The sequence below is a fragment of the Acipenser ruthenus genome, chromosome 6 (assembly GCF_902713425.1).
Source record: "Acipenser ruthenus chromosome 6, fAciRut3.2 maternal haplotype, whole genome shotgun sequence".
Taxonomy (NCBI): domain Eukaryota; kingdom Metazoa; phylum Chordata; class Actinopteri; order Acipenseriformes; family Acipenseridae; genus Acipenser; species Acipenser ruthenus.
In genome coordinates this window covers 82,173,857-82,189,251 of record NC_081194.1, presented here as the reverse complement: position 1 = coordinate 82,189,251, position 15,395 = coordinate 82,173,857, and the positions used below count along the sequence as shown (strand labels likewise).

General features: G+C 40.5%; 1 protein-coding gene across 2 annotated transcripts in view; it reads right to left on the bottom strand.

The window, feature by feature from the left end:
* LOC117410754 (palmitoyltransferase ZDHHC14) overlaps window positions 1–15,395 on the bottom strand; it is a 55,641-nt gene that overhangs the window by 23,267 nt on the left and 16,979 nt on the right. For both annotated transcript variants that reach the window (XM_059025909.1, XM_059025910.1), the window contains exons 2-3: window positions 13,288–13,448; window positions 12–170 (exon numbers count right to left, since the gene is read on the bottom strand). In XM_059025909.1, the coding sequence (XP_058881892.1) occupies window positions 12–170; window positions 13,288–13,448 (320 nt within the window). The remainder of the gene's footprint in view (window positions 1–11; window positions 171–13,287; window positions 13,449–15,395) is intronic.

The window sequence follows — 15,395 nt, the reverse complement described above, 5'->3', positions numbered from 1 at the left end:
GTTGTACTCACCCACACAGTTGTCACAAAGGCTGCAATGAGAGGCACGAGGCGGTCGGAATATTTTACAGGTAAAACAGTATTTCAGTTTCACACTCTGTCCGTTGATGGTCACCTCTTTGGTCCTTGGAGGGGGGCGATATCCTCCTGAACTGGAGCCATTGGCAACATCTGAAAAAAGAAATGAGCAAAAACACATTCTAAATGGGTCAGGGTAGCGGGAACAACTACACTGCAATTCATCTACCTATTTTAACATTATGGTCTGTTCAAAATTCACTGGAATTCAAGGCTAGTCAAAAGCACAGGTTCCCATACATGCACAGTCTACAAAGTGCAAGTGAATGAGGCAGCCTGGCCATCGTGCAGTGATTCAATCCGCACTTTGACCACTGTGCTCCAATGTGCCCACTCAATGTTTGTATTGGTTTGCTCTGCAGAATTGAAATGCATGGCTGATTTTCAGAAAGCACAATGGAAGAGCCAGGTCAAGCGTTTTATAAAACCTGATTTAGACCTGGGACAGTGGAGCATTTAAAAGGGACGCACTCAAATATGGTTGGTTACCATCACACTATTTACTTGCTTAAAGAAAAAAGAAAAAAAGTAATTATTTGCTCTGGTCTAAAGCTGGGTTGATACCAGCTTTATGATATTATGAGCTTTTTACAGATTACCGATATTATGAGCTTTACAGTGTTTCCCATTTAAGATCATTATTTTTGTGAACAAAATCAAAGCATCCCTGTGAAAAAGGTACAGAGATATTGCATCTCAAAAGGAAGTCAAATTGATGTGTGAAAAAGATCTGGATCACTGATATGGCCAGAAATTAAAGGAATGAGGCAGTGGAATGGTAATGTTTTACTGTACAACACTGGCAATGGAACTGGACTAAAAGAATCACAGAAACATCGTCTCACAGTGTGTGGCCTGTATCAGTTTCATGGTTAAAGCAGTGTGGCAGAAATCACAGAACACATCTGTGTACCAAATATATTAATATTACACACCAGAAACTTAAAAACCACCCGACCTCAATACCGTAGCCATGAGGTGAGAGGTCAAAGTCGTGGTTACCAACACATTCACATTCATTTTTACACAAGCTGCAGCTGTCAAGTCAGTACTGTAGGCTTTGTCTGGGTGCCACGGGCAGCTTTCTAAAACGACTGCCACAAATGGGTAGATACGACAGCCATGGTCTACTTCTAAAAATAGTGTTTAGTGTTGCTGTTTGTTTCTCTTACAGCCCCTTACAAACAGTTCAAGTATTACAGAAATATGTTGCTGCCACATTACAAATCTGCACCACTTACCATTTATATGGCTTCCAGCTTTCTGGATTTATTAACAAGACATGGTCATTTGTTAACAAACTGAAGCTTCTGATGAGAAAGCTGATGGGGTCAGCACAAAAGCAGATACTGGCATCTGCTGGACCATCAACCAAGTGTGAAAAATGCAACGATGCACTCAATGCTCAGGTCTGTATTCCATAAAAAAAAACTCAAGGTCATCCACCGGCCTGTTTGTGTAGGAAAATGAATGATGCCTTGCAGTATAAAAAAGAGGCCAGGTTACATCGTCGAGTGAATCGGTTACATTTTTGTGATATTTCAATGGCAAGAAAATTGCACTCATTGCAACAAGTAAAACAAGTTTGTCGGTAGCATGCAGTACACCCCCAGCACAGCTGCAAATTCAAAATTAGAGCTATCAGTACAGCCAGCATGCTGTACGTCCCCCACCACTACAGTAATTACATTTCATTGCACTGCTACAGTAATTACATTGCACTGCTACAGTAATTATATTGCTACAGTAATTACATTGCTACAGTAATTACATTGCACTGCTACAGTAATTACATTGCACTGCTACAGTAATTACATTGCACTGCTACAGTAATTACATTGCACTGCTACAGTAACGTTGCATTGCTACAGTAATTACATGGTTCCATTCAGAATGGGAAGGAGACTCAGTTTGATGCATTTATATTTGTTTTCTCCTTATTGCTTCTTCCCTTGTTTTGGATGTACCAGTATTAGATTTTGTGCACCAGCATGCAAAAGAGCCAAATATCAGTGGCATGTTTTAATGTTAAACATGTTAAGATGCCGAGTTTTAAAACAGATGGGTCGGTCTGAATTTGTCTATTTAAACTTGCTTATTAAAATAAACAAATCTCTCTTTATAACTAACAAAGTGGGCACTATGTGACAGCGCATGACCCAGGCATCTTCTGTCACATGTAAGCAGTGCAATAGAACAAGAGACACTTGTCTGTGATCGCATTGGAAGCTCATTCAAGTTGGGCTTGTTTGTACCGTACCAGTCATTTCTATTTGCAACAAGCAGCCTTTGAATTGAGGACAGCTGGCAATCTGAGAACAGTGGAAGTGTTTGAAGCTGCAGGAGAGGGCTTCTTCCCAGTCCCATTGCACAATAACATGTCATGCAATTCAATACAACAATCACATCTAGAGTTAGGATACTGAGAAAACTAAACAGAATAAGAAGCCTTTATGGTGCTTAGTTTCTCATCTGTCATCTTACACACCGCTCCGGCCACACGTTTTGCATCACCCTCTATACAGAATGAACTCATGTTGCTTCATAAAGACGAATGAAAGCTGCTGATTAATGTTATGTTAACATATTGCATTACACACCGCTTTGTAGTTTTCCATATACTCAAAGACATTTTGAAATCCAACACGAAATACTGTACTACTATTAAGACTTTTGCAATATCATTATGTAGTTTCTTTGATTATACGTGATGTTAAATAAAATCTAAATTATGTTCATATAGTTTTTTAGTTTTTTTTTTTTTTTTTTTAATGAATGTCTCAATCCAATTCTAGGTGATGCAAAACTTTTGGCTTAACTGTACATAAATTGACATAAGAATGAAACATGAACATGGGAACCCCAATCTTGTGTATAGCATGTGGGGGGTTCATCATGAATACAGAAATGTGCTGTGGGTGTGTTTCTATAGAAAATCATGGAAATAAAAATACCTAAAAAATAACTTGGGACCCCTTTGTCATTTCTTACAGTAATGTGAATTAAATATGAGCACAAACATATTTTATTGCATGGGTGGACAGTTTATGTCTGTGTGGACTAATGATTTTTCATGTACTTAACTAGGTGGAAAAACAATGTCTTTAGGGAGTGTAAAAAGCTAAAGGATAATTGCATGGCAACTGTGAAATGGGGTACAGTGTTGGTGTGTGATTATATACAGTGCCTTGCAAAAGTATTCGGCCCCCTTGAACTTTGCGACCTTTTGCCACATTTCAGGCTTCAAACAAAGATATGAAACTGTAATTGTAACTGTAATCATGAAGTGGAACGAAATTTATTGGATATTTCAAACTTTTTTAACAAATAAAAAACTGAAAAATTGGGCGTGCAAAATTATTCAGCCCCCTTAAGTTAATACTTTGTAGCGCCACCTTTTGCTGCGATTACAGCTGTAAGTCGCTTGGGGTATGTCTCTATCAGTTTTGCACATCGAGAGACTGAAATTTTTGCCCATTCCTCCTTGCAAAACAGCTCGAGCTCAGTGAGGTTGGATGGAGAGCATTTGTGAACAGCAGTTTTCAGTTCTTTCCACAGATTCTCGATTGGATTCAGGTCTGGACTTTGACTTGGCCATTCTAACACCTGGATATGTTTATTTGTGAACCATTCCATTGTAGATTTTGCTTTATGTTTTGGATCATTGTCTTGTTGGAAGACAAATCTCCGTCCCAGTCTCAGGTCTTTTGCAGACTCCATCAGGTTTTCTTCCAGAATGGTCCTGTATTTGGCTCCATCCATCTTCCCATCAATTTTAACCATCTTCCCTGTCCCTGCTGAAGAAAAGCAGGCCCAAACCATGATGCTGCCACCACCATGTTTGACAGTGGGGATGGTGTGTTCAGGGTGATGAGCTGTGTTGCTTTTACGCCAAACATAACGTTTTGCATTGTTGCCAAAAAGTTCGATTTTGGTTTCATCTGACCAGAGCACCTTCTTCCACATGTTTGGTGTGTCTCCCAGGTGGCTTGTGGCAAACTGTAAACGACACTTTTTATGGATATCTTTAAGAAATGGCTTTCTTCTTGCCACTCTTCCGTAAAGGCCAGATTTGTGCAGTATACGACTGATTGTTGTCCTATGGACAGAGTCTCCCACCTCAGCTGTAGATCTCTGCAGTTCATCCAGAGTGATCATGGGCCTCTTGGCTGCATCTCTGATCAGTCTTCTCCTTGTATGAGCTGAAAGTTTAGAGGGACGGCCAGGTCTTGGTAGATTTGCAGTGGTCTGATACTCCTTCCATTTCAATATTATCGCTTGCACAGTGCTCCTTGGGATGTTTAAAGCTTGGGAAATCTTTTTGTATCCAAATCCGGCTTTAAACTTCTCCACAACAGTATCTCGGACCTGCCTGGTGTGTTCCTTGTTCTTCATGATGATCTCTGAGCTTTAAACGGACCTCTGAGACTATCACAGTGCAGGTGCATTTATACGGAGACTTGATTACACACAGGTGGATTCTATTTATCATCATTAGTCATTTAGGTCAACATTGGATCATTCAGAGATCCTCACTGAACTTCTGGAGAGAGTTTGCTGCACTGAAAGTAAAGGGGCTGAATAATTTTGCACGCCCAATTTTTCAGTTTTTTATTTGTTAAAAAAGTTTGAAATATCCAATAAATTTCGTTCCACTTCATGATTGTGTCCCACTTGTTGTTGATTCTTCACAAAAAATTACAGTTTCATATCTTTATGTTTGAAGCCTGAAATGTGGCAAAAGGTCGCAAAGTTCAAGGGGGCCGAATACTTTCGCAAGGCACTGTATATATATATATATATATGCATCATTTATAATATAGTAAATGCATAGCAAGCAGTTTCTAGATGGGATTTCTAATCGAGTTTTATAAATTAAAGTAATACCTCACAAGACTGTGAAGTGGTGGCTCCTTTTCTAATGCATATGGATGTGAAACCATACAACAGAAATCAAAATACAGTTTCATGAATCCCTTAAAGTATTGTTGCAGTGTGTCTTATATACATGATCAGCTGAGCAATGAGCTCTGGTAATGTGATATTCCACGAATGCAGTGTGTCTTATATACATGACCACCTGAGCAATGAGCTCTGGTAATGTGATACTCCACTAATGCAGTGTGTCTTATATACATGACCACCTGAGCAATGAGCTCTGGTAATGTGATACTCCACGAATGCAGTGTGTCTTATATACATGACCACCTGAGCAATGAGCTCTGGTAATGTGATATTCCACTAAAGGAACGAGAGGGGAAATCCTAGTGGGCTGAAGGTTATGTGAAGGAATTAGCTTGAAACCCTGCACTCCAGCACTCTTATTATTATGATGTTTTTCCACAAAGGATCATGAACAGAAGTGTGTTCCATGGTGCTTTTCAGAAGAGCAGCAGTTTGAGGGATCCAGTAGGGGATTGTACAGCAGTATAAAAGAAGGCCGGCATTCACTTACTGCTAGGGCTATATTTTTTTCACAGTAAAAAAATGGCTTGTTTCACAGAATTTTGCAGTCTAAAAATAGGTATTTCAAGATATTAAATATTATATATTTATTAAAGCAGTAAAAAAAATTGCGTCGTGCCATTCAAAATTGATCATTTTCTCTAGATATTATACAAGGAATGTTCCTCCATTTTCTGGAATATTTCTTTTTTATGTCCACCTTTTAAAGACAATTTATTTTCACCATAAAAGTGAATTATCAAAAAAATAAAAACATAAATAAATGTAAAAATAACAACAGACCCTTTATACTAAGACCTAATAAAATGACAGGTGTCGAGTCCATGAATAATTATGTTTACCTACTTTTTGTGAAAAGCATGGCACCACAGCCTATATCAACAGCATGTAGGACAGCAAGCAGCTCTTGTATAGTTTCGTTAAACTATTAGAGGTGCTTCCCAAACGGACCAGTCCATTGGCTGGCAGTGAAGAGAAAGATCACTGTGACCTACAGTACAGCTCATGACTATTTCATCCTGATGAAAACAGGAGGAGGAGGAGGAAGATGAAAAGTATTCTCCCCACAGTTGTGAAGATATCGGTCTCTCAGAGAAGAACATCACAGATTACACGGGTGCTCTTTTAGAAAACTATACCCAGAGCCTTTTCACCTCATAACCATAATTAAGGCACCAGCAAAAGAACATGAATTTTTTATCTGTGTCCCTTAAAATCTCCCACACCAGCTGCAGCCTGATCAGCATGTGAGACAGTGTGCTTCCCAGCATGTTCTCAGAGTGTCCACTCCTTTATCAGCATGTGAGACAGTGTGCTTCCCAACGTGTTCAGTGTCCACTCCTTTATTAGCATGTGACAGTGTGCTTCCCAGCGTGTTCTCAGAGTGTCCACTCCTTTATCAGCATGTGAGACAGTGTGCTTCCCAACGTGTTCTCAGAGTGTCCACTCCTTTATCAGCATGTGAGACAGTGTGCTTCCCAGCATGTTCTCAGAGTGTCCACTCCTTTATCAGCATGTGAGACAGTGTGCTTCCCAACGTGTTCTCAGTGTCCACTCCTTTATCAGCATGTAAGACAGTGTGCTTCCCAACGTGTTCTCAGTGTCCACTCCTTTATCAGCATGTGAGACAGTGTGCTTCCCAGCATGTTCTCAGAGTGTCCACTCCTTTATCAACATGTGAGACAGTGTGCTTCCCAGGGTGTTCTGAGTGTCCACTCCTTTACCCTGACAGAGACACTTAGTCAGAGTGCCGAGCTCCTGTCTAGACGTCCAGGAGGGTTTGCAGCACGCAGACAGTTGGGTATCTCTGTGTTTCTGCTGAGGGGAAGCCCAGGACACGGCTTCTCTTATGAAATCAGCACTGGGAACGTGGCTGAGGCCTGCAGTGAACAGGGCCCTAGAATCATGACTGTCTTTGAAACCATCTTTTAAATAACCCCAAATGCACATGCAATATCTCAGCAGCTAAACCCTCCCATTACTGGCCAGGGAGTCCTATAACATGCACACGGTACAACAGCCTAGGAGGCTGTGTGGTCCAGTGGTTAAGGGAGGCTGTGTGGTCCAGTGGTTAAAGAACAGGGCTTATAACCAGGAGGTCCCTGGTTCAAAGCCCCCCTCAGCCACTGACTCATTGTGTGACCCTGAGCAAGTCACTTAACCTCCTTGTGCTCCGTCTTTCGGGTGAGATGTAATTGTAAATGACTCTGCAGCGGATGCATAGTTCACACACCCTAGTCTCTGTAAGTCGCCTTGGATAAAGGCATCTGCTAAATAAACAAATAATAAAGCCTGATTCGTGCCTCAGCAGCACAGTACAGGTGTTGTTGATTATCATGCTGCACGGAATTCAACACCTCGATTGGCAAAACTGAAAACATCTGGTCAACAGAAGGATCCTGTTGTTCGCACATTACTGCAGGCTGACATCACCCAGACATGCACTACAGGGACAAAGAAGTATTAAAAGCTAATCCTCAACACTGCCCTGGCATTTTAACCTGTGACAAATGAACCATTCAATTTCCCCAACCAGGAAAAAACTACTAAATATGTGTTGAAACAGCCACAGAGAAAATCCTAGAACAAGTCCCTAACCTAAAATAGCGAATTTCCAACACTATAGGCAATTCATTGTGTTTTTATATTGATTAACCTACTCCACCAGCAGATACTGGCATTTTGTGTTCTGTATTTTAAAAGCCCATTCGAGGTTTCACTGAGGTGTTTTTGCATAATTGGCATTGGCAAAGAGTTGATGTCCAGGATGTCCTGGCGTTCCTCAGGGGTCTGTTTTGGACCCTTTTTTGTTTAATTTGCATGTTAATGACTTGGCAACTAGAAGACAATTACAGGATTCTGCCGAGTCAGGGGGGCGCTGATTCAGGTATTATTAACATTAGATAGATAGATTACGTTTACAATTAGGCATGCTTAAAATTCAAAAGGTAGAGCACGGCACACAGTCCCGATAAAGAATCAAGAAATGCACTTAACATATTTATTGACTGGTGAAATACAATTCAAAGCTGCTGCAGTATGTCCACTGTTTTGTCATTTCAAATATTTTCACAAATATGATAAACCACATTTGTAGATGAAAAGTGCTAGAATAAACGTCACTACATTAAAAAAATATATAAATACGTGCAAAATAAATAAATGGCTTTACATAATCTCTGTAAGGAAGTAATTGGAGTGTCCAGTGTGGAAACACAACATGAAATAAGAAATTAAACTTAGCATCCAAAGTAGCACAATAGCATTAAAATGTTCAATACAAAAAAAACTAAATGTCTAAAAAAAAAAATATTAAAATGTTCAATACAATACACAAAAATGCCTGAGTTACAAGCTCTTGCAGTGTCTAAAAACAAAAAACAAAAAAATCCAAAATATTATTATTATTATTATTTGTTTATTTAGCAGACGCCTTTATCCAAGGCGACTTACAGAGACTAGGGTGTGTGAACTATGCATCAGCTGCAGAGTCACTTACAACTACGTCTCACCCGAAAGACGGAGCACAAGGAGGTGAAGTGACTTGCTCAGTATCACACAATGAGTCAGTGGCTGAGGTGGGATTTGAACCGGGGACCTCCTGGTTATAAGCCCTGTTCTTTAACCTCCTTTAAATATGGATTATAAATATGGATTATAGTGCAACAAGAAAGCGTAATGAATCAGACTGGAGTCTGTAACATCTGATCTGAAACCGCTGAACTCCACGTCTTCATCATCTGAACCTTCATCACTGATCATGCAAGCAATTGTCTGAATCATTAAAGCACATTAATGCATTTTTCTATTCAGGTGAGCCGCGATATTTTCCTTCAGGCATTATTTGTGCATGCTTATTAAATCCTGGAAATGAATGATGAAAATGTTACTTTCAGCAAAAAGTTGGGGGAGGGGGACGATCAGGCAGAATCTGGTACAAATCCAGAAACAGATTCAATAACGTTTCAAAATGACATTAACCTTGTTTATGATTGGTTTGGAATTAATTATTTGAGACCGAACAGTTCCAAAACCTAATGGGGGGGGGGGGGGTTTCCAATGGAGAAAGTCGCTCATTACAAGCTCCTGGGGGTTTGTGGATCTGATAACTTGCTCTGAACACACCATGACGATTTATGGCTGTGCGGTTGTTTCACATCTTTACAAGAGTTTGATAAGACCGACTTTAGGAGTACCGCTATTTTGTCTGGGACCCATTTCACAAATACAGTACTAAGGAGCTTGAGTCTGTGCACAGATGTGCTTGTAGGATTGTATTGAATGGCTGGAATTGGGATTCTACTGATGATAACCTTCTTAGTCGCTCCTCTCTTAAACCACTAAGTGGCAGAAGGTCCTATTGTATTCTTGCAATACTTGCATTCACAGAAGCAAAACACTTAAATAAATATGTTTTACAACCTTTACTATTGGGACTACAGCCTTAAATCTACACCCTTTTCACTTGGCAAAATTACAATAATTAGTCTGCGAGTAGTTCTGTTTCTTTAATCTTCTTGTTCTTTAAATAGAAAAGGTAATTGGCATTTCAAAGCAGCTCTGCAGCGCACACCAAGAACAAAGACGACTGAGACTGCCAGTATAAAAGCAAACAGATGTTTAAATGAAGGACCTGCAATTCAGCTGCGCTTGCTATGAGAAGCAGTGCTTATCATCAGCGTATTGAAATGTCCTAAATGCCAGAATATGAGGCACATCATAGGGACAAGCACGTTATAAAATCACGTTGATTCTTTCTATACACACGTTAACATCACTGCCGTTTAACAGCAATACAACCCATTTCACTCCATTAAAGACAAGCAGTGTTCTGACGTGCAGCTTGGAGTTCTGCTCCGACACCAATCGATTGTTCAAACAGGAGGAGTTCCAGTTCTGCTCCGTCGTCAATCGATTGCTCAAACAGGAGGAGTTCCAGTTCTGCTCCGACACCAATCGATTGTTCAAACAGGAGGAGTTCCAGTTCTGCTCCGTCGTCAATCGATTGCTCAAACAGGAGGAGTTCCAGTTCTGCTCCGTCGTCAATCGATTGTTCAAACAGGAGGAGTTCCAGTTCTGCTCCGTCGTCAATCGATTGTTCAAACAGGAGGAGTTCCAGTTCTGCTCCGACACCAATCGATTGTTCAAACAGGAGGAGTTCCAGTTCTGCTCCGTCGTCAATCGATTGTTCAAACAGGAGGAGTTCCAGTTCTGCTCCGTCGTCAATCGATTGTTCAAACAGGAGGAGTTCCAGTTCTGCTCCGACGTCAATCGATTGTTCAAACAGGAGGAGTTCCAGTTCTGCTCCGTCGTCAATCGATTGTTCAAACAGGAGGAGTTCCAGTTCTGCTCCGTCGTCAATCGATTGTTCAAACAGAGTTATTGTTATTGTACTAAATAGCAGGTGGTATGAAAAAGTGCTAAAAAGTATGAATCCTACACAAAGTAAATGTACCACTCACTTTGTAATTAAGACTATGATAGATGATTTACCAGCGAGAAGGTAAAATTACCTGCACCATCTTAGACTTTATTAATATAAATATGTAGTTCTACAACCGGTAGGGATGTGCACGACAAATATTTTGACTATCGATAATTCCACAGCTGTTGAGGTCGACTAATCGAATAGTCGCCCCCCCCCCCCCCCGCCTCCCATTCAAAATGAGACGTACATTAAATGCGAAATAATGCAAAGTGACAATTATTGCAATTGCAATAAATTCTGAACTTTATTTTAAAATACTTAGCTAACTTTGTTAAATAAACATTAGGCTATGTAAAAAATACCTTCCTATTAGGAAACATACAGAAATGCCATAACAGCAGCAATAACATAAGCATACCGTCAACTCTCGTGTGAGACTCTCGTATTTTGCAAGCAAGTGTTATTTTTTTACCGATATTGTCACAAGCTTTTCCGTTAATTACAATTTCAAATGAACTATAAAGGTTGTGACAATTAAAAAAAAAAAAAAAAGTATAATTTTTATTCAATTATTAATTTAATTTTCATTCAATAATAGTTTAGCAATGTGAGCTGCGAGGCAAACGCCTTAACATTAGCATCCTTGTGGCAATAATGTTTTCCGGTCATAACAGCGAAATACAAAATGCATTAGACTATCTAGCTAGCTAATTTATACAATCCACTTAACTAAACGATTTACTTTTCCTACATTTCCAAACCACACACAACATGCAGACTACCGGTCTACGTTAAATCAGATCGGAAACATACCTGTGCGTTCGAGTTCCAGTGAATAAAAAATAAATAGTCTGTATAGGCAACAGCTTGCTATGTATGTAGCTAGCTTAATAATATTAATAAATAAATGAATGAACAAAAAGGCCTGAGTGGCATTAACGCACTAGCCTTCCATGGAAGCAAAAAAAAATCCTAACTAAAACTTTAGGAATAGTTAGGCTAGCAATGTCCATTATTATCATCATGTTCACTTATTCTTGTTTAAAAAAATCAGCATGTCCACATGGTCCGGCAATACTGCAGCAGACGGTGCTCAGGCAGAGTTGTTTGTTTTTGTTTCAACTTCAGAGCCTCAGTAGCTATTGCACTGTGATGAAAATGCGACACAAGACGGCTGGCCGCACCGACTACATTATGTATGGCACCAAGTTTAAAGCCATCGTTGAAGGCGAGCTGCAAAGTGTGTGCAAAGCACAAATTCGAGACCCATTCAACAAACTCCGAAGATGATGTTGCTGGCATTGTCGTGAACACAGGCAGTGATTTCCCCCCTTAAACCCGAATGGTCTACAGCGGTGTTTAACACATTTGCGAGATTCTCTGCTGTATGCCTCTCTGGCGTGGCGCGAGTCTGTAGAACTACGTTTTTCATTTCCCAATCCTCGATGAAATGACAGGTTATTATGACGCACGACTCGGTATTCGGTGCAGTCCACGCATCTGTAGTAATCGCCACCTTCTCAGCCTTTGACAAGTTTCTGCGGACAGACGCTGCTGAATCGGCATGCATTTTTTTCGAGTCGAGTGGTAATTGTTTTAGTGCAGGACTTTTCGTGCATGGATTGTGTATTCAGGTTCCACAAATTTCATCAACTCCCGAAATCCCTCACCTTCAACAAAACGTATGGGAAGCATGTCCTTTGCCACCATATTATTAGCAATAAGGGCTGATGTTTTTCAGCACGTACGACGTTGTCACACTGACGAGGCCTCACCGCAAAGGATGCAATGGCGGTTTGTTGCGGTCCTCTTTTCTTTTCTGTCGTTGCTAGCGTCACAGAACGGTGTTTGTCTTTTAGGTGGGTTAACATACCAGTTGTAGATTTGTGGTAGTTTAATTGCACTGCACATATTTTACACTTAACAGTGTTTTCATTTACTTTGTCAGAGTATTTCCATGCTGAACTTTTCTGTGAGTAAGCCATCGTTAGCCGAGGTACGTTCTAGTTTAGCCAATCACAGACAAGAAATAACAAATCCCACCCTCCAGTCAATCTTCATTACCGCTACATAGAGAGCCAATCAGCAGTACAGCCTTTAAAATAAAATCAATATATACATTTTTTTTTTTTTTAACTTTCGAATGTTGGATTCACTTGTCGATAGGTGCCATCGTTATCGAATAGTCGAATGTTCGACTATTCGGTCTCACCCCTAACAACCGGTACCATATTTAAATAAAGGGTACACCTCATGATAGGATAGTCACTACTCTGAACTAATGAGGTGAAGATGTTTGGGACTTGTCTTGGATCACTAAGTGCAGTTGCACTGTTTGCATATCTGGAATAGTTTCTAGTGTAAGTTTCTAGCGAGTACTCGATTGCCCACATCATTGTACAACGTTAGACATCCCTGCAATGAAGTGGCAGGCAGAGCGCTCTCCTGGGAGTTTCTGCAAGCATCTCTGGTGAGTGAGAGGACAGGAGAGAGAGACAGACCCTCAGCTTTACCTATTTGTCTCTCCAGCTCTGAGAGAAGTAAGCAAGTGAGAGGACAGGAGACAGAGAGACAGACCCTCAGCGTTACCTAATTCTCTCTCCAGCTATGATAGAGAAGTAAGCAAGTGAGAGGACAGGAGACAGAGACAGACCCTCAGCGTTACCTAATTCTCTCTCCAGCTATGATAGAGAAGTAAGCTAGTGAGAGAACAGGAGACAGAGACAGACCCTCAGCCTTACCTATTTCTCTCTCCAGGTCATAGAGAAGTAAGCGAGTGAGAGGACACAAGACAGAGAGACAGAGGCTCAGTGTTACCTATTTGGCTCTCCAGGTCTGCTGCTTCATGTGCGGTGGCTCGGGGCAGAACTCCGGGGTCACTGAAACTGGTCCTCAGCAGGGTTCCCATCACAAAGAAGAACAGGATCCCTCCTATCACCGGCACAGCGGGGGTGATGTGTACCGATAGGTATGGGCAACTGTGGAGAAAGAGCAAGGGAATAACATAGGAATAAACATGATGGACTGTGTAGGTGAGAGAGCAAGGGAATAACATGGGAATAAACATGATGGACTGTGTAGGTGAGAGAGCAAGGGAATAACATGGGAATAAACATGCTGGATTGGGCAGGAGAAAGAGCAAAGGAATAACATGGTAATAAACATGCTGGATTGGGCAGGAGAGGCTAGTGCTTTTTGATCAGTATAATTTGTCATGAATCCAAGCACAAAGAGCTTCATTATTTCTAATTTAACATAAAGAGCTTTAACTATTCTACACATGTTTTGGATCTTCTGATAAAATCCTAATGTTTGTTCTTGAAGTGTTGCTGATGCATCGATTATTGTCGATAAATACATATGTGATAATCAATTAAGAAATGAGATTGCCAATTGCACCACCAATAGAAATTCTTACTCAAAGTGTGTCTATTGAAACTGAACACATGCAGCTGCAGAGCTCAATGGGCTTGTATACCTCTGTAATGCTAGCAGAGGCTCTACAAGCAGCAATGGCTGATTACACCCTTGCAATATCTGAGGATTTAATGCTCCTCAATACTGTGGCACTGCAAAAGAAGGAGGAGAGTCAGAGGGTCAGACCACATCAAAGGAACTTGAGGACTCAATAGAGTTCATTCAAAGCAGGTTTTTAATGGCAGGCAAGTGCACCTCAAGGCGATCGTACAAGCCCTCTCCTGATCTTTTCAGAAATGTGACAAGAAGTGCTCTGTTGATGAGCTTTTAAAAGCTTCTGGCTTCTGGCCCAGATGTTTACAGCATAATTAAGACAGAGTCACGCTACGAATAAGGAAGTGAAAGGACACTATAGTTCTCCTGCCCCCTTGGCACAGTACTACTGCACACACCATGCATTGACAGCCAAGAAGAGCTTTGTGTATTTAAGATGAGCGTTTGAAATTACAGGTACAACTGTGTATGACACAATGTTCTTGAAATCCGACTTAAAATTATATGGGCAGAACAGATATCGGTTTTATGACATCTTTTTGAATGAGTCTTGTGATGGACTGTTGACTGATTAAAGTCTTTATATAGTGGTGGTGCCCCACCTGGACAGAGAATTATTAAACTGTGAAGGAGACAGATTACCAAGTCAATTATTTTACCACAAGTCCTTCAAATGCTCATGTATAACCCATGAATGCTTGTTTCAGAACTTTGCAAGAATCAATTTTTAAAAATGTCAATAAAGAAGAAATAAGAGGTCAACAGTCCCTCTGTTGCCCCGTGACAAACCACCTACATATAAAGATTAGACACATTGTATGGTTTTAGTTTTATGGATTTATTTATTTATACATGTTTTCAGTTAAATTATGAGCTCTTCTACTTTAGAAGGAACATGCACTTGAAAATCACTCAGGAAATTGACAATTGGACAATTTTTCAATTTTAAGGCCCCCAGCAACACAGAAATACTAAAGTGGTGGTACTTATTTTGCATGAAGTCTACAGAAGACCTCCCTGGATGTACAGAAGCATTCATAGGGCTACTGACATTCAAAATATCACGTTTAGATCCTCAAAATCACTCCAAAATGAGATGTGTTTCAAGTATGACTTCTAAACCCCCCTACAAAAGAGGGTGTGTATCTCAGCTAATCTTCATCAGTGAGTTTAAATATCTGGCCTGGTTTCATACCTGACCTGTATCTTCCACTACACAAAACAGAAGCAAAATGAAAATCTTGAGGCAGGGATTTTCCTGGATTTTGGTTGATTTGACACAGCATGACCCTGCTGTTTGTGACTGCATACTGCATGGCAGTGTGCAGGAAACGGGTGCACATGATCCACTTCTCAGGCACTGGCCCACGTACAGTACAGAACTTTCTACTTAAGAACTGCTGTATTGCAAGCTAGCGATTCTTACAATGCTGCAGTGGTCATTTATAGAGAAC